Below are 19,984 nucleotides of genomic sequence, written 5' to 3'. Positions count from 1 at the left end.
AGCCTGCTGCAGAGGGGCAGGTTGCATGCCTGAGGTCTTCTTGGTTTTCTCCTTGGCTCACCCTGCTCTCCCAGCAGCGCCCACACCCGGACATGCCTGCCACATGCTGCTCATTCATTAAAGCCCCTGGGTCCTCCCAGCCGGTCTAATTATGCACAGCCGCAATAAAGAAGCTTTTTCCTTTACCAAAGAGGCCTATTTATGCACTGAGAGCATTTCGCCCCCACAAGATTGAGTCGTCACTCAAAGCCTTGTTGGAATCAAAGTCTCATCTCTTTGGGAATTGACTGAGCCCTGCCAGCCTCCCCCTTCAGCTTCCACCCACTCCTGAGCACCCCTGTTTCTAGAAGTACCACTCCACCGTGGAGTGGGCAAGATGCGGATGCCATTTCCACTGCTGGGGCTTGCTGACTAATAGTCACTCAATACCCAGCACACTTATTAAGCACCTATGACATGCCCTTATTAATTATATGGAAATGAAGGACATAGTCCCTTCACTGGGAGAAAATGTATTGAGAGAAAGGGAAAAAAGGTATTGAGAGAAAACAGAAGCTTCTAGGCTCCCAACTCCAGCACTCATTGGTTGGGTGATTTGATTCACTGGCTGGTCAAGTTACCAAATTTCTCAAGGCCTCAACTGCCTCATTGACAAAATGGGGCAGTAATAACACCACCCTCATTGGACTATTAAAGAATCAAAAACTGGAACAACATCGGCACTCAAAGAATAAGCAATGAACATTTGGGTAAACCAATGGGATTACCAATAGCACCGAAGACTTGGGTACCACAGAGGTGGGGTGGCACTCAAATGGATGAGTCCAGGAAGGCTTCCTGAGAAGTGATGCCTGAACTGAGTTTTGAAGGATGAATAGGAGCTTGCTTGACACAGGAGCTTCCAGGCTGGGGGTGGGTGGGGGGGGGCGGCATGAGGGCCAAGGGAAATCATGGGGCTCTGGGGAACCCAAGACACAATGTGGAGAAAGTGCCTGAGGTCTACAGGGACCCTGGCGGCAGGCCTCTGCAGCTGTGGACATGGAAGGGGAGCCGAAGTCTAGCGTCTTAAGAACCAATACCCAGGAAACTTCCTCTGAGAATGCATCCACTTCCATCTGGAGCGGGTGGCCACAGGGCAGGGGGCAGCCATGTTGTCTGTTAGCCCTGACTCATTCAGTCAGTCACTCCTACAATTGCCTGAGGGGCTGCGCATGCCTGGCACGGGCGAGGTGAGGTTGCCAGCCTGGCACATCCTAACCCTCACTCAGCCCCTTTCCTGCTGTGCCACACTGGGCCTTCTGAAGTGGGGGTAACAGAGCCCCTCTCATAGAGTTGTTCATTCAATAACAAATGTGTTCAGGGCTAAGTAAGATCACTCAGTACTCCCAGATTTCGGCAGACTAAATCCTCGATAAATGTCATTGCTTAAAATGTGTATTTTTATTGTGATAAACTGCCAGGTTGGTAAGAATCCTATCTCCCATATCCAAGACAATGCCTCCAGGGGCACCCCCAAGCCAGGCCAAAATCCCCTGCCTGCTGTTCCTATCTTTAATCCCCCATCCTACAGAAAATCACTGAGTTCCGCTGTCAACACCCATCCCTGACTCAGTCACCCACCTGAGCCAGCCCCTGCCCCCTGCATTCACCACACCCTCTTGAGGCTCCACATGTCAACCAACGTGGGTCTGGGGGGAGGGGCGTGTGTGGCAAAACTGAAATGTCATGTCAGCCCTTGCTCTCTGAACCTCCAGAGATGAGGGTGGCCCTTCAGATTTTATAAATTAAGTGACTTAAGTATTTTATTAAGGAAACTTGCAAACATATACAAAGTAAGCAGAGTGTAATGCCTGCTATGCTCCCAACACCCAATTTCAACAGCTACCAACATTTCCGCTATTCTTGTTTCATGGGTGCCTCCAAGGATTCCATGGACAGCTCACCTGGCACCAGCACCACCTGGAGCTCCCACTGCGCACAAGTCCAACACAGTGCGGTGCCACTGGCACTCATGCTTCTGTACCAAGAATAGCCTTAAAACAATCCCCTGAAAAACAACCACTTTTTAAAAAATGTCTCTGATAGAATGGAAGCAACCAGAATCACCTGCACGACTGTACAGGATGGTGGTGAAGGGCTCCACCCTGGAATCAAGTGGCCTGGATCCAAATCAATACTTGCTAGATGTGCAACCTTGGATAGGTCATTCAACCTATGTTTAGATTTCCTCCCCATAATGGGGGGATGCGGTAACAGGTTTGTTGTTGAGGCTTTAAAAAATAAAATGATGAAAGCGCACTGCCCAGCATAGAATAAGCAATGAAGAAAGCTTGCAAAGAGATGTGCGGGGAGAGGGGTGAGCGGTTCTGCTCCTCTGAGTTACTATTAATATCTCCCATGTTAGAGATGAAGGGCTGAGAGCCCAGAGAGAAGCGCCGAGCTGCCAGGGACAGCCGGCACTGTGTCCCGAGTCTCTGTGCCTGGAATTCTCCCCGGCTGCTGGAACTGCAGATCACTGCGAGTGAAGATACTGGAACAGACACCGGCGAGGCGAGCAGGTGGCCGGGCACCTGCTGTGTCTCCCCATCCTGTGTCTCCCCATCCTGAATGGGAAGCTCTACCAACCTGAGCAGAGCCAGCCAACAGGGCCCGGTGCGTGTGCAGGAGTGCGTGTAAAAATAGTGTGTGGGGAGCGCAAATCCTTGATCGCTCTTCTAATTTGATCAAATGCACAACCTCGTGTTGGAGACACTATTTATCACCCACTATTTATCCCAGCAGCAGAGGCAAGAAATTGGCTCACTAACTTCAGCTGTAGCGATTCTGAGCGATTCTGTCACCCCCTCCCTGTCATCCTAAACATTTTTTTCCCCACCTAAAAGAAAAGAGTGAAGCAGAAGAAAAAAACAATCTACCCAGTTTCTGAGGGCTGTTCAGACAAAGGAAGCCGCCAGCCCATTGCCAAGTTCGCCCTCGGGGACGGGCAGAGGAGAGGGGCAGATGTGGGCAACCTGTTTGGGCCAGGCCTGTGTTCTGCAGGGCCCTGGCAGGCCCGAGCGGAGTCGGGTCCCCCCTCCCCCTGCGCTCCCCACCACTGCAGTGCCGTGCGGGAGGAGGCACCTCCCAGATCCGCAGGAACAATGGGCCGGGGAGGGGGCAGGTGAGGCTCGGAGCGCACTGGACGGCGGGGGGCCGCGGCCACCTAGTGGCTGCACGACCGCCTGCCTCAGTTTCCCGGGCTTCGGGGCCCCGCAGAGCCGAGCGCTCTTCTCCTCACATCCTGGCTATTTCCATCTCGTCCTCGCCTAGCGGCCGGCCCTGTGGTTCCCGGGGTGCCGCGGGCCACGCTCCCCTCCAGCGGCTGCTCCTGCCCAAGCCCTGCAGGTCAGGGAAGCGCGGGGCCTCCGTGCGCCCAACTTTCCCCACTTGGGACCCACAATCCTGGCCAGCCCGTCCCCTTCGCTAGCAACGCCAGGATTTATATTCCGAGCCCCCAAGGGCTGCTCCCCCTCTTTCCCTGCCCAGAGTCCTTTCTTGCTCCTTCCTCACCCCGCCCCCCCCCAGCCCAGCCTTAACCAAGCTCCCCAAGGAAAGCGGCCCCCGCACATCTGCCTAACGCCAGCTTCTGCCCTGCGCCCGCGGCCGGGCAGGGAGGGTGCAGCGCGCGCCCCGCTTCGCCCTTCCCCGCCCGGAGCCTCCCCGGGAAGGGGCGGGGATCCGGGCGAGGTGCAGGGCGGCCCGGGGCAGCCTCCCGGTCCGGGCCCGCGCATGGCCGCGGGGGGTGCAGGGACTGGCCCGCATCTGCGATCTCGCCCCAGACCCCAGGTCCGCCGGGCCGAGTCACGGGAACCGGCGGCCGAGGATGAGGGGCCGCCCCGCGGCCGGCCCTGGGCCCGGCAAGTGCGGGCACCGCGGTGCGGGGCGCGGAGGCTGGACGCGAGGGGCGGGTCTCACCCGGCCTCGCCGCGGGGCGCGGCAGCGGGCACCCCCCGAGGCAGCGGGCACCCCCCGCGTTGGGGACGCCCGGGGTGCCCGGCGGGAGCCACGGACCCCGCGCAGCGCCCGCACCCGGCCGGGCACAGAGCACGTGACCCGGGGGCCGCCGGGGGGCCCTGGTGCCCCGCCCGCGAGGCAGGATGGGGTGCGGCACCCACTTTCCTGTCACCGCGCGTGCAGGGCGCGCCTCCGTCTCCCGGGCCGGCCCGGCCGCGGCCGCAGGACCCGCGCCCCGCACTCACCCCGGGGCCCCGCGTCCGCGCCGCCGGCCTCCTTGTCCGCCATGGTCGCGCCGCGCCGGGGCGGGTGCAGGTCCCGGTCCGCGTCCTCGGCGGCGCTCGGGCCGGTGTGAGCCGCGGGGCCGCCCAGCTCTGCGCTGACGCGCCGCCGCCGCAGCCCGGCCCCGCCCCGCGCCCCCCGGGGCCGCCCCGCGCCCCGCCCCGCCCCGCGCCCCGCCCGCCGAGCTGCGCGCCGCCCGCGGGGTGGCCGGGGTGGCCGGGGTGGCCGCGGGGCACGGACGCAGCCGCAGGGCCCGGCCCCCCACCCTCCTCTCCGGACTCGCCCCCGATCCGGCCGCCGCGGGCACGAAGGCGCGCCCGGGGCTCCCGGCTCCCCAGAAGCCCGGACGCCGGCGCGCGCCAGGCGCGACTCCGCGAGGATTCCGGGCGCCTCCGGCCGGATGCGCGTCCGCTCCAGGCAAGACACCCCGGGGCAGGAGCCGCAGCCCCCGGCAAGCCCCGCACACACCCCACTCGCCCCGGACGCCCGTTCCGGTCGCCACCGGTTTATTTCTCGCGCGCAGGGTCCAGGAGCTTTCAGGAGCCCCCAGGAAGGTGGACTCCGGCGGCCGGGCCCGGGCGCAGATGGACTGCGGGGGCCGAGACCCCCCCCCACCCCACCCCGGGGCACCGCCACGGGCGACCGCCTCCAAGCACCCGCGGAATCCATGGCAACTGGGGACCCTGGGGCGCTTGCAGCAGAGGCCTCGCTGTGCCTTCTATATATGGACCTGGCGGGGCCGTCCTTGGAAGGCTGAGAAAAAAGGCATTATTAATGCAAGACTTTGGAGGGTCATGATTCATCCCCATGTCCTCTGGGTCACACACACACACACACACACACACACACACGCACCTGTTCTGGCCTGGCCAGGTGGCTTCTGGGATCACTGTGCCACTACCTTGTCTTGACAATGAGCGTGGTGAGAAGAACCTGATGTCCACCTTTATGGCCTCCACTATGCTCGCTACACAACTCGAAGGTGGAGACCAGTGGTCCCCAGTTTACAGATAAGGAAACAGGTTTGGGGGCTAACTGATGATGCCAGGATCAGACACAGTTCATAAATGACGGAGCTGGGAGCCCCACTTGGGCAACTCGGGCAATGTGCCTCCCCTGCTCATCGCTGGCCTCACCTCGGGCAGCGGAAACACATGCCCACCAAGTCCAGGCACCTGCTCAGGCCTCCTGGTGGGGGAGCAGGCCAGGCCATCTCCTGTCACTCTGCATGGTGGATTGACCTCCACCCTAGACCCCTAAGATCTCTTCCCACACAGCCATCCAGATGACCGTCACGATTCTGCCTTGACAATTCCGACGTGAGTTGGCCCCCTGCTGTCCCTTGACTCCCTCAAATGAAAGCAACCCCCCTCCCTGTTTGAACATTCAGAATCCATCCCTTCTCCACGCCTCTGTTCTCGCTGGTCCCCTGCCCCGGACACATGTTCCCTGGTGCAGCACAAGGCTTGCCCCTTGCTTACTCTGGGAAATGCCACCTTTCCAGACTATTTTATCCACAAGTGCGGCCTCGCCCACTAGGAAATAAGCAGTAGGATCTTGGGCGGAGCTGCTCACCTCTGTAACCAGTAGTTAGAAAGCACCCGCACCTGGCAGGTGGACAGGAACGCTGCAGGCTCTGCCCAGCGAGGGGGGCTGAGCCCACCACAGGGTGGAGACGCTGGCTCCTGGGGGCTCCTCCAGCCATTTCAGAGCATGCTCAGACTTGGGGGAGGCCGTTCCCTCAAGCTCCCTAAGGCACCCACATCAGATCTGTACTCCACCCTAGGGACCACGGGGCCGTGTCCTGGTCTACAGTGACAAGCAGCCAGAATGTCCCCACCTCCACCAGTACCAGCTACAGATCTTACACACTCGAGTCCCCAAAAGAGGCCCAGCTCAGAGTCAAGCTGCCACCTCCCAGCTGCCTCACACTGGTCACTCCAGCCACATGGGCCTGAACTTGGCTCCCCAAAGAGCCGGTGTCTCCGCTGGAAACCCATTCTCCACTCGCTTTGGCAGGTGATCCCCTCTCCTTGCCAGGGCTCAGCTTGGATGCCATTTCTTCCAAGAACCCACCTGACCCTCCAAGGCAGCATGAGGCCCCTCCCCTGTGCCCTGCTCCTAATGCTCACACACTCCCCAGACCCTGGTACCCCAACTAATAGTCAAATTTTGAAGGAAAACTGTCAGTGCAGGCCCTCACCTCTCTCACGGTCTCCAGGATCCTCTCCTCCCAACCAACAGCTTCCCTTTTTGTTCTTCAGCCCCCAAAGACACCCCCTCCTCTCTAATAACAATGCATGCAAATGGGAGTCAGAGTCCAGAGGCTGGCACAGCCTGCCAGTCCACCAGGCAGCCAGGAGACGTTACCTGCTCCCACTGCCAGGTGGACAGAGCCACATACGTCCTCACCTGGTGGGGGCTGCAGGCCAGGGGTGGCTGAGTCCTCAGGCCTCCAGTCCAAATGAGGCTGCAGATCCATCTGCTGATGGGTCAGTCACTGAAAGTGCTGATTCTGGGGGCTCCCTAGCACGAGGGGCAGAAGTGTAACAGGAGAAAAGAGAGAGAAGTGCAGGCCACCGGGGGTCAGCCAGACCAGCTCCACTCAGGGCTGAGCTCCCCCTTCCTGAACCCTTTAGGTGATCTGGGGACATACTTCTCTGGGTCTGTTTCTGTAAGAGGGGCCATAAGTGTGGGGAGGATAATTATGGGAGGTAATAAAAGTGAAACAGTCAGCATAGGGCCAAGCTACATACGCAGCAGTAAACAGGCCTTAACACTCAACCTGCCTATCTGGACCACAAAAATGCCTAGTCCTTGTGTATTATTATTACAGAATGGATCTAGGCAGCATTTTCTTGGCTGGCGAAGACACACAGAAGATGCGGGGGTGAGCAGTTTTTTTTTTTTTTTAATGTTTATCCCCCAATTATTTTTTTTTAAGTTTGAGAAACACTGATACTAATCCAAATCTGGGCATTTATGTAGGAAGCTTCTAGTAAAAGCAGCTTTGGACTTTATGATGTACCACCAGAATCTTACCTATAAACTGAGTATCATAATAGTGACTCCTTTTGATCAAGATTCGGATGAGCCCATGCTCTATCAGACCTGACAGGGGAAGCCCAGGGGGGATCGGGTCTTTGACCTCTGGGCTTCACTGCATTTTAAAAACCCAACTGCTGAGCAGAATTACAGTAGCCAGTCTATGCATCCTTTTCCTTTGGATTTCCACTCCATCTGGTGTGAATCATCCTGTCCATTAACATTCCAAACTACACTTCACACAGACAGCATGGGCTGCCACACGACTCTTCCAAGGGAAAAGTTCAAGGGCCAGAGGAAATTATTTCTCTAAATAACACAAACACTCAGACCTGCAATGTAAACTTTAGGAATGCTTGCTCAGGTAATGAAAAGCTATACAAAAAAAAAAAATTTTTTTTTAAATATTTCAAACAGCAAAGCAAATGTCTACAGTTAGACTCTCAGTGGCATTCTCAGCCTGCTCAAACCCAGGCTCTGCAAGCTCTCGGTTCATAAAATGATGGGATATTCTGGAAGTTGCATCTCAGCAAGGGCAATGCAAAATGAGACAAGGCCCAGAGAAGGGAGACAGAATGATTGTGCAAACGGAGAGCTCTCACCTGGGCTGCAACCAACTACAGACTAAGAAAGCCAAAGGACTCGTGTTACAGAGGAAAATGACTCCTTTCATCTGCTGGTCACAGACCAGTACCTGGCTCACAGTTGGTGCTCAATAAATGTTTGTTGAAGAAATGAATGATCAAATTGGTAAATAATGGAGTGGAAATTGAGGCTCAGAGAAGCTTAATCTCTTGTTCCGAGTCACAGAATCAGTGACAAGAGCTGGGACCAAATTCTAGCCCCCCATCTCCCTATCAGCTTGACCCCCAGCATCTCCCTCTGTGAAGGATCCCATAGAAGATGCCTCGTGCTGTGATTGATCGGTGATGACTGGCTGGAACACTGGAGAAGGCCACTAAGGTCTGTCTAGTTCTGAGGAAGTGAGTTTGATGATGATTAACAATGCCTGGCCCCTGTAGAGACTGCAGACTTTGGCATCTCTGTCATGATCTTACCCTTCTTGGAAGCCCTTGACCTCCAAGATCTCGCCTCTCTAACTTTCTAGAATTCCCTAAGAGGCAAAGAGTGCACCTGACATTGTGCAAAGACAAGTCTGAGCAGGTCCCGTCATCTGCAGCTTAAATTCCAGGGAAAATCTTAGGAAAAAAAATCGTATCTCCCCTAACCGTGGTGCTACCTGGTCACCCTCAGTCCTAGAGCTGCCTCACTAGATAGTTCTTCCCTGACCAAAGTGGGGAGATGGAGAGGTGGGGGGAGTGTCTTGAAGGAAATTTGGGATTCAGGAAAAAAGAAATAGCCTCAGTTCATTAATGTTCATTAATTCAAATTCCGATCTACGTCTCCCCAGTTCCCGCTGGGTTTTGATGCCCCGACCTTCTTCCCATGTGTGATGAGCATCACTTCTCCCCAGGACCACCACCATCAAGCTGGCACACCCCCTCTTTCATCTCTCATCAATTGTGGTCTCCCTGGTCCTCCCACCACTGCTCTAGCGCCCCCCAGCGCCTCCTCCTGAAGTCACCCAGGAAAGGCTGGGAAGTTTATAGACATCCGTTTCCCTCTGCCCACGTCTCCCTGTTGGAATTAGGGTCAATCCCACAGCTATTTCCACAGCTCCACCCCATGTGGTCCCATCCAGAGACCCGACTAACCATCACACCCCAAACCCCCACCCCGACTCCCAGGTCCCTACCAACCCATAGGACACATTTACAACAATTACAAGAGTCCCATCCTTGAGTCATTTCAACTATTGGAAAATCAGCTTAATATCCTGATTTAGTCAAAACAGCAGCCTCATTCCATCTGCCAGAAAATGGAGGTAAAAATATGTGGGCTACAATGTCTAAGGTGCCCCAGTGTCAAACAGCGCACACCTGTCCAATGGCACTAGGGAGCTTCATGCCCTTCTGGTTCTTCGGCAAGCCCAGCACTTCCTGCCTCACCCCTGCTGACCTCTGTCTCCACCTCCACCCCTACGTGACATTATGATACTAGACATCTCACTCACCTTTGAGGCCAGCTCCTCAAGAGGCCCTCCCCAGCCCCCTGCTCTCTGTGCCACATCTCCCTGGTGGTCACGAGCTTTCAAATCATGTTGTCCTGGCACCCGGCTCATAGCAGGGTCTCAAGAAACATGTCGAATAAATGAACAAACCACCGAATTGGAAGGCAGAATTACAGTTTACAAAACACCTTCACATCGTTTCTCTTGCTTGACTCATAAAACTCTCCGGAGGGAAGCATCACCACCCCGACTTGTTTATGATGAGACACAGAACTCCTGCAGAGCCTGTGAGAAGCCTGCGCCCAAGGTCAGAATTCTAAGGAGCTTTAAGTCATCCATTTTTTTCAAATCTTGTGTTTTATTTCAAAACTGCATGTACTTTTGCCTTCTATCCTAAGGCATATCTGCATTTTTGGTAAGCAAAACTAACATCTGAAATTTCTAGTACTTGTTTTTAAAATGTCTTATTGTGGAAATTCGCCAGCTTCTGCGCAAGGAGAAAGCTGTTGTCATGAACCCTCAGGCGCCCATCACCCAAGTTGCTTAATTAAAAAAAAAAACAACTCTCCAGTGAAACTGACTCTCGCAGGATGAAACTGGGGCGGTGGCCATTTGCACTTTGTGTGTTCTAAGAGGTCCAAACTAATATCGACCTCTATTTCAGATGGGGACAGTGGTGGAGTGTGTGTGTGTGGGGGGGGGGTTGTCGAGTCAGTTGCTGGACGTCTTGAAGATTGAAGGGACAGAGCTAGGAGTCACTGGGAGGCTGGCCACTTTAGCCACCTGGAGGTGAAGGACTGACGCTAAAACAAGCCAAGGAAATGGGTCCAGGCCCTCTTTCCTTCATGAATAATGTTTGTGTTAAAGTCAACCCATTTGCAGAGCACCCCACTCCCGATCAGCCAAGGTACCTGGTCACCTGTTCATCCTCTCTCTTCATTTTTGTTCATTTATTCTGCTCACGTGCAGCCATGTGCAGGCCCCTCATGTGCTGGGACAAAGTCTAGTTGGTCATGAATCCAGCCCTTGGGGCGCCCCCAGCTTCCATGGAAGCAGTGAAACAGAAAACATAACCAGAATTCAAAGCAGACCTTAGCCAGGAACCCCAGTATCCCGGGAAAGAGCTTGAGAACTGCTCAGAATGGTTGTGGGCCTCTCTGGGTTGCAAGGGAAGAGTTAAAGGGGATCTGGGACAAGCCCCCCAAATTTGTTACCAACCAAAGCAGGTAGAAGCCAGACTGAACCACGAGGGTGTTCCCAGCAAGGAGGAAAGGAGGCATGAAAACTTCACAGAGAAAGTATCCCCTGCCTGCCCCGCCCTGTGCCTCCTCCACTAGGAGGCCCCAGAGGGTAGGGGGCAGGGAGCAGACAAATTCGGCCTCAGATTTGGGAGCTAAATTACACTTGTGATGGAATCCCCACCACCTCCTTTCTAGCTCTGTGGCCTCAAGTACGGCTCTGGTTCACTTGTAACAGAGGGTGATAAAACACCATAGAGCAATAAATTAGGTAGAGCTAACCCAGTGTCTTCAGCCAAGGAAGCTCTCCATCAGTGTGGGCCACTACAGTTGGCCATTGCTCCTAACTAGCTCCCAGTAATGAGTCCCAGCTTACCTAAGAAAGGCAGAGGTTTCGTGAAAGAGTGTATGCACTTTCCAGCAGGATGTTTTTCTTAACCAGCCTTTCTTTGGAAAGCCTATAAATCTGGAAAATAAATAAAATTTTGAAAGTCTCTGCTTCCCTGCTCAGCTGGCCAAGGGATGTTAGCCACATGTGAAGAGAACAATCTGGAGGTCAGTGGAATGGGGACAAAGACACCTGTTGTTTCCCAGACCCACAGTGGCATCCTGGCACACATCCGTGACCCAACAGGGCAAACCCAAGGGCAATGGGGCTGTAAGGCCAGAGCAAGAGCTTCAGGCTCAGACAACCCTGGCTTCCATTCACTCTCTAGCTAGGACATCCTCTAGCCAGGACATCTGGAGGGACACCTGGCGCCAGCTGTACACTTGCTAACAGCAGTGATTGATATGCCAGGAGTGGGACGGACACCAGACCTGGCCTCAGAATCTCTGGCTCCAAAACCAGACTCTGTCACATTTTTGCTGTGTGATGTTGGGCAAGTCACCTGGCCTCTCTGATGCCAATCTCCTCACGTGTGAAAACCACAGGAAAAACCACACTTAATCTTTCTGCCCCATGCTGCCCATCATAGACCTGTGGTGGAACGCCACCGGAAACTAAGTAGTTTCACACCTGGGAAAATTAGGACATTAGAAATATTTTAATCACTGACTATTTCTCTTAGAAATGTATTCTATGTAAAAAAAAAAAAATCCATCTATTTTTAAATGTCATTTCATGTAAGAAGTACATTTCAATAAAATTACAAATATGATGTGAAAGTGGTGTTGCTCCACAGGAAATATCATAATATTAAGTGAAAAAATACATACAGACACAATGGACAATAATTATTAACCACTAAAAGCATGTCCTGGGCTAGGTGAAAAATCAGTTGGTCTACAGTGGAGTGAGGAGGAGGGGAGCTTTTGTCCTTTCCCAGCACCCTTCACGGCTTTATCATTCTTTCCTATCTCCCCCATTCCCTAAGCTCTGCCTGAGTCTGGCCCTCACTTCCTGCGAAGGGCGGGTGCTGCATCCTGCCTCCTCCAAGCCCCCCTGCTCTGACTCCCTGCATTTGATCTGGTTCCTAAATTGTGTCGCTGCTTCTTGAAACTGCAGCTCTCAAAACAAACCAGCCGAGAGTGGTGTGAGATCAGACAGAAAACAAGCTCCAGCAAATACTTCATCCGAGCAAACACATTCCACTGGTGCAGGGGCCAAGGAATTCCACATTTGGACACAAAACATCAGTCCTGCAAAAAGCCTTCTGAGGCCCTGAGAGTGAGCTGGGAAGGGCTACCCACCCCCAGATGGCTTGCCCTTGGGCCTGGGCCACCCTGGCATCCCCATGCAGCCAGGGCTTGCTCTCCCGTTCTCCCAAGGCCCGTGGCTACCTCTCAACCACTCTGGGCCATGTGCCCTCTTGGGAATCTGATAAATGCTCAGACCTTGCAAGCCATTTTGAGGTTCCTAAATCTACATGTTGGAAATTCATTCATTCACTCTCTTGTGCATGAAAACAAGTGTGCACTGTGGGCCTTTTACTTACCAGGCCCCAAGGATTAACACAATGGTGAGAAAACATGGCCCCTGACCTGCGGGAAGTCACAGTTTGGGGGGTAGACAGAATATAACAAAATACGATTTCCTACCAATTGTGATTGGGCTGGTCCAGGCATAAAATGGAACCAATATCAAACACTAATTACTATTGAGCATTTACTAGATGCTGGCATAATTGGAGGTGCTCTCCATGAATTACATAGCTCATTATAGATTATAGTGGGCTCTGTTTAGCTCACTTAATATCCCAGCAACCCTTGAGGAAGATACTAGTATTAGCCTATTATAGCTGAGGAAACTGAGGCATGAGAAAAATTCAATAACTAGTTTAAGGCTGCTCAGCAAAGAAGTTTAAGACCTAGGCACCCCATGGGTGTGCAGGCTGGTAACTCAGTAGCCTCTTTCACCTCCCAGACAGCCAGCTGGTTTGAATGCCTCCTAGATGGGAGCTCAGCACCTGAAGAGGTAACATGTACCCCCACCTCAGGGAGCCTCTCCTCTCATAGTTGAAACATCTTCTCCATAATGTCACCCTTTGGTATTCCACTTCTGGAAAAGGAAGGAATAAATCTGCCCTTCTATCCAAGGGTGTTTGTGTATCAGTGAGGATACCATTTGGGGCTTTGGCCCAAGCCGAGACATAGCTGGCCCCAGTCCCAAGGTGGGGCCAACTCCAGGCAGACACAAAAGGGTCATTTTTCTTTTCCTCAAGTACAAAGTGTGCTCTGGACTGCGAGATTTTCTGGGGTATGAGACTCAATTCATTTGGAAAAGATCATCTGAGGTTTCCCAAGAAAGTCAGATTTAGAGACAGCATAGACTAAAGCTTTATTTTTGTCCAAAATAATCATGAATTATGAAAGTCATTGCTGGGAGCCGGGGGAACAGCAGGCTTTTGTGGAAAGAAAAAGCGTGGGTACGATCTAGACGCTGCTATGACTGTTGGGGACTCTGACCACACCTTTGAGTTCCGGGAGGGCTCAGCAGCGCTCGCCCCACAGGGCCTTCATGTTAGGAAATCGGTGGTGGAGGACAGAGGTGAGTTAATATCAGGGTTTGCCCAATGTCAGTCCCATAGGACGCCCCAGAGGGCCTCTGCTGTGGCTGCCAAGGAGTGAAGGATTCCTTTATAACCCATTCTGGGGAAAGTCTGGCTTTTGGGACAACCATATAGAAAGCCTTAACTACATGTGGACTTAAACTCTGACCCATTAATGCCACACACCTGCCTACAAATACGAAACAACAAAGCAAAAGGTGGGAGTATTTGCAATGACAAAATATTGGAAGCCACACAAATTAATCATTCGTAAGCCAGCTGAGTATCAACCAGGGCACGTCCACACCGTGAAATCCCTTGGGGCCGTACACATGAATGAAGAAGAAATTGACATGAAGCAATTCCCAGCATGTATTTTAGTAAGGAAAACAAGCCAAATATAAAGGACTGTAAAATATATTCTATATTTTGTGTAAGAAAAGGGGATATACGCAGGCACTTGGCCCAACGGGAACACACTACACGCTGTTCTGCACCTTTGTTCTTTCTCCTGCTACACAGTCCTTGGACTTTGTTCCACAGTTCATAGGATGGTGAGTTCCTTTCACTGCTCTCGTCCCCGAATAAATGGGCGAGGACTCATGCAACCAGGTCCTCTTGTCCCCTGGCCTGTCCATCCCCTTTCTCGTCCCACGCTTTACCTCGGGCCACCCCTGTCCACTCCCAGGGCTGAGTGTGATGAAAAGGGTCAACCTTTAGTCTACAGGAGGATGACCAACCCATCCTGCTTTGCCTGGGAGCATCCGAGTTAAAGATGGAAAGTCCTGGATCGTGGGAACTCTTTCTGTCCTGTGCACCCGAAGGGCTGGTCACTCTACCAAGAAGCAAACTGCCTGTTGGGAGAGGAGCCCAGGGGCTTCTGGGTAGATGTCACTCCTTGCCAGAAGGCCCTTCCAGACACTGCTGCCTGGGCCTCAGCATTTGCCCGCTCCACCGTGAGTAAAGGAGAGCCCTCTGCTCATCTCTGGCTTCAGCCCCGGCTGCCTCTAGCCTCAGGGCCCCTCCCCACAAGTGCCTAATCCCCAGACTGAGGAATCCCCAGCAAAATCCAAAGTTTCCCTAGTGGTTTCAAATGCCTGGAAATGGCTTAACAAATTAACCCAGGCTGTCATTCCCTCCCCCCCGGCCTGGTGATTCTATCAGCCTGGCCTGGCTCAGGGGAATCCCCTTGTTTTAATCATGTTTCTTTTCAAAAATCACTCTTGCTGGAAGCAAGGATGCCATTCACAAGCCTTCAGTTCAAATGATCTCTCATTTATTCCAGCCTTATTATTTAATAAATTAACAATCCTATCCAGAGACTTTCTTTAAAGGCTGTGCCAGGGACTTAAGAAGAAATGGCTAACACTGGCACATCTGGGTCCCCAGGGAACTGCTGGGTTTGTAACTGTAAGTCATCCCTGAAAGATGGGCCAGGCAGTCAAGGCTGTCCCATGGGGGACGGGAGAACTGCAGTGACCCCAGGGCTGAAGGAGGGACCTGCCTCTGCCCCCAACTTGTGACCCCCAAACAGGCTAGGGAGGGGAGTGAAGGGCTGCATAACTGAGGAAGGAGGGTAGAGAAGGGGTACCCCGCCTGGTTCTAGCAGGTCCTGGTGAATCTGCTCTCCTGATTAACCTGGAGGGAGAACTGGTCTGGGAGACACAGGTCCTGGAAGGAGGCGACTAGGGGACAGGGTCATAGGCAGGAAGGTGCACTCTCCCCCTGGACCAGGCCCTGTTGGGCTCCCTCCCCCATCAGTGACAGCAGGGCACTGCCCTCAAGGTTGGGAAAGGAGCTCCCCTGTCACCCCTTACCCCTAGTGCTGTTCTGGGCTTGCACTCCAGTCTGCTCATGAAAGAGCAATTGGCCAGCTCGAGACCATGCCCCACCTGCCCTTGGCTCGGACAGCCTCCTTGGCTCTATATTTCTTCATTGCACCCCGTTTCAAAAGGGAGCAACTGCCTCTTCTAATCTCTTGTACCCCCAACATCTCCATGCAGGGCTACAAGAGCAACAAATGGAGACAATTTGGGGGTTGTTCAAAAAGTTTAAGATGGAATCTTCACATGACAAAGAAATTCCCCTTCCTAGGAATGGCTCCAAGGTGACGTCACTTCACACAGTAACTCGCAAGTGCATGTCACAGCAGCGCCCGGGGCCAAAAGATGGGGACACCAACGCAGAGCCACCAATGGATGGAGAATGTGATGCGGCTCATCCATGCGATGGGGTGGAATTCAGCTATCAAGAGGAATCGCCACCGACACTTGCTACAACTGACACTTGTTACAACCTGGACGAAGCTTGTAAACATTGTGCTAAGGGAGAGAAAAGCCAGACACCAAAAGACCAGTATGGAGTGGCTCCACTTCTATGAAATCTCCAGCGCAGGCAAACACATCGAGGTTAGAAGCAGCCTGCAAGGGTCAGGGTAGGGGACTAGGAGCGACAGCTTCCATTTTGGCGGGGGGAATAGGAGCGACAGCTTCCCTTTGGGGGGGGGGGGCAGGTGGAAGTGTTCCGAAATTAGACAGTGAATACACAAAATAAATTTAGTACATACGAAAACCTTTCAATTGGTGAATTTTGTGTTGTTAATTCTGTCTCGTTTTTTTAAAAAAAGCCGTCTGCTGGGGTCTGCCCAACTTAGACCTCAGCACAGCCTCAGATTCCAGGCAAGCCTGCTCCTCGGAGTCCCCTTTGAAGGGCCTGTGCACCCTCTGCTTCTGCGAGCACACGGCAGACCTGCCTCCCTGCCGGAAATACCTGCTGTTCAGGGGCAGACTTGGGGAGGACGAGGGGGTGGCGTCCTCAGCACAAGGAGAATAAACCAGACCTCCCACATCTCCCCTTGGAAGTCCTCTGGCCCAGCCCCAGCGGGGTCTCCTCCCTGACCAACCTCCATGGGCCTTCCTGCAGCCACCAAGCCTCCTGCAGGGCAGACCCTCCAAGCTGGGCCTCCATTTTCACAATCACAGAAGCCTGAGACGTGGCTGCAGTGGTCACTCCTTCCCTTTTGTCTGTGGTCAAGCCACGTAACCACTGTGGTCTCCCAGTGTGGTGTAGGGTCCCGATTGTAAGGGCTGGGGTCGGTGGGAAGGGTCCCCACTCTGGAGGCCGGGGCTCAGGCAGGCGAAGCACCAGGAAGTTGCCCAGGGGAACCATGTCTCCTTGTCTGGCCGGGCTGGTGCCGAGTGATGCTGCGAGGTGTGACCAGCCTCCCGGGCCCAGTTTTCTCGGCTCAGGGCAGCTGGGCCATCAATCCCCCTCCTCGGCCCAGGACTCTGAGGCTTTTCCTGGCTCGGAAACATGCTAATTAGGTTTAGGCAAGAGACCAATAAATTAGAGCAAAGCAGCTATTGATTCAGTTATCAGCTCTCCCCGAGACACACGCAGCAGGGCGCCAAAGACAACAGGGGAACCAACCAAATGGCTCAGAAAGCCCATTCGGTCTCCCCAAGTTTGGCTTCCATAGTAAAAATTTTGAAGAAGATGCGGGCGGGCCTCCCCTGGTGTGCAGCGGTTGCGCGCTGGGCGGTGAGGCTGCTGGCAGCCTCTGCAGCGCCAGTTTGTTCCCCGGCTGCCAGCGAGGGTCCCACAAAAACAAACAAACAACAACAACAAAAAGATGCTGGCTGGGGACAGACACCTTAACAAGTGCGGGTTCGGCATGGCTGCAAGCCCTTGCCTCCCCAGCCCTCTCCCCATGTGCCTGCTCTCCTGGAGAAAGCCGCGGGAGGGGGTGGCCAGGATCCAGGAGTCCCTTGGGCCGTGCCCCGCCTCGGAGAGGAGCTGAGCTCACGCCTCCTTCAGTCTCCTTCACGGGGCAGCAGGAGGAGGGAGCACGGGCAGGAGCACTCAACAAGCAGGTTCTCAGCAGAGGCTCGAAAGAGCTGATGGAAGAGGTGTGGCGTGACCCCCATTTCGTGGAAGAGGAAACTGAGGCTGAGAGGTCAGTGACTTCCCTGTGGCCACTGGCTGCTAACAGCACAGCAGAGACCCCGACTCCCACCTAGTCATCGTGAAGTAGGCGTATGTGGCCTCGGCTAAGCCCCCCCACCCCGCCCCGGTGCCTTTCAAAGCAAGTCCGCAGTGGAAAGGCTCCCGCAGAACTGTCCACACAGACTGGCCACCACCCGGCGGCCTCCATGGGGACAGCTGTGCTCATCAGGGACCCTCCCCAGGGGTGTGACTCTGTGCAGGAGAGAGAATAGCTCAAAGCCAGGGGGCGCAGGGAATGAGTGGGGGAGCAGACCACCCCGCCCCCAGGCAGGCTGTGGGGTAATGACCAGAGGTGACCCGAGGCTAAGCAGGAGGAAGCAAAGCAAATTGGAGAAAGAGACTGAGACCCGCATGGCCTGGCAGGCCATAAACACCACAACGACCTGAAAGCTTTTTCTTCAAGTAGCTCGGGAGTCTCTCTGCAGGCAGCTTCTCCTTCAAGGGAAGTGTCACCCGCTTGGCCCTGGGCTGCGTACATGGGAGGGGGTGCGGGGGTGCGTGAGGGCAGGAGGAGGCACACGTGGGCGTAAACCCTGACAGAGGTGGGCCTCGAGATGCCCAGCTCTACACTTCAAAGGCCCTGAAGGAGTCCCCACGGAGGGCCTGCTAGGCCCCACTGACACGCTCTCAGCAGAGGCACATTCAGAGAGGAAATAAAACCAGGAAGCTCCTCTCTTGGCTGCCAGCGGCTGCAAGGCCACCCGCGGGAGGGGAGGGCCGAGAAGCCGGAAGCCCTGATAGCCACTTGGGACAGAGGCCAAAAGCGGAACCCTGGGGGTGAGCTTGGTGGACAGGGTCAGGCCTGGTGGGCAAACCCCTTCCGGGAGCTGAGGTGGGATGAGGACTTTAGCCTGTGCAGGACCGAGGGCACAGCCAGTCTGAATCACTTCTAGGGCCTGGACAGCGGGGCCCTGGATGTTTCTGGAATGAGCAAATCCAAAGTGATGTGATTGCAATTGCAAAATCCCACCAAGGGGAATCCCAGCTTGAAGAGTGTCCAGCAGGGGCTCTGGGATAGTGGGAGGGGAGGCGACGGGATGTGTCTCCTCCAGCCCAGGGCTGCCTTGGGGAGGGTGATGGTGGTACTGGGATGCTGCCTCTCAGGGGGGACCGGGCCACAAAGCCAGGAGGCCCGGGACAGGGTGGCTGTCCTCCTGGGTCCACACCAATGCCAACTCCAGTCCAGGCAGCTGCTCCGGAGGCCGCGCCCTCTGGCCAAGGCACGCCCAAACTTTCCCCAGTGTTTTCTGGTCTTGCATATTCTCCAGTTTAGCTACACTTGATGAACTTGGTGGTGGATATTGTGGGAGAGGATGGAGCCAGGAGGGGGTTGGAATTCACACCCGGGCCAATGGGGAGCACAAGACAAGAGCGGGGCAGTGGTGAGGACGAGGTGTGTTCCCTCAGGACAGGCTGACTCTGGGGTCTCTGGACATCCAAGTCGGGGTGTCCAGCCAAGGCTGATCACGGGTCTAGGGACTACCAGCATATGGAGTTGGAAGGCAGCGAGTGGAGGGGATGACAGAGTAAGAGGCCCTCTGAGTAAACACCACAGGCTCCAAGAGCTGGGTAACAGGAACAAGGGGCCAGCACGGCCTGCTCTGCCTGCCGGAAGCACAGACCAGCGTTTACAGATTATGAGCTGTAAACGGAGGCCAGACCCAGCACTTGATTCTGTGCAGGGGTGTCAGGGTGTTTGTTACAGCTCTTTTGCAGATGTGGGAACCGAGGCCACTAGAAGGCAAGAGAGAAGATGGGGCCTGCTACGGTCTGAATGTTCGTGTCCCCCCAGAATCCATCCCTCTAAACCCTAATCCGTAGAATGGTTATCAGGAGGCTTGGCCTCTCATGGGAGATGAGGTCGTGTGGGTAGAACGGGCATCTGAGATTCGAGCCCTCCTGAGAAGTGACGGGAGGGGGATCCTTCCTCTGCTCCCCATGTGCGGACATCATAAGACGGCCCTTTGATACCCAGGAAGAGCGCTCTCTCCCCAGAACCCGCCCACCCTGCTACCCTCATCTCTCACTTCCCAGTCTCAGGACTATGAGAAGTGAACGTCTGTTGTCTAAACCCCCAGGCCGTGGACCCTTTGGCATAGCACCCAGAAATGGAGTGGACTAAGATGGAGACAGAGCTGCCGTGACCCCTGGCGCCATTAAGAGCAGGTGAGCCACGGGCCCAAACACTTGCCGCCCCAAACACCACAAGAGATGGACCTGTCACCCTGTGCCCTCCCCTATCTGTGTCTTTTCCTCTGCAGAGCAGCCAAGGGTTCCGTCAAGGCAAGGCAGGCCCGCCTGGCCCTGGAATCGGCCCATCTGTCCGAGAGGGCCAGCAGGAACTTCTGTCCTAGTCTGTG

General features: G+C 54.6%; 1 protein-coding gene across 2 annotated transcripts in view; it reads right to left on the bottom strand.

The window, feature by feature from the left end:
• HSPA12A (heat shock protein family A (Hsp70) member 12A) overlaps positions 1-19,984 on the bottom strand; it is a gene marked incomplete at both ends in the record, with an annotated part of 106,475 nt that overhangs the window by 49,907 nt on the left and 36,584 nt on the right. Inside the window, one exon of one of the 2 annotated variants that reach the window (XM_084244636.1) lies at positions 4,239-4,399. The exons of the other annotated variant lie outside the window; for it this stretch is intronic. Coding sequence (XP_084100762.1) covers positions 4,239-4,281 — 43 coding nt within the window. Of the gene's footprint in view, positions 1-4,238; positions 4,400-19,984 lie in introns of those variants that run through there. 2 annotated transcript variants of the gene reach the window in all.

The sequence above is a fragment of the Talpa europaea genome (genome assembly GCF_964194135.1).
Source record: "Talpa europaea genome assembly, chromosome: 10".
Lineage (NCBI taxonomy): Eukaryota > Metazoa > Chordata > Mammalia > Eulipotyphla > Talpidae > Talpa > Talpa europaea.
This window is presented reverse-complemented; position numbering and strand designations above follow the sequence as displayed.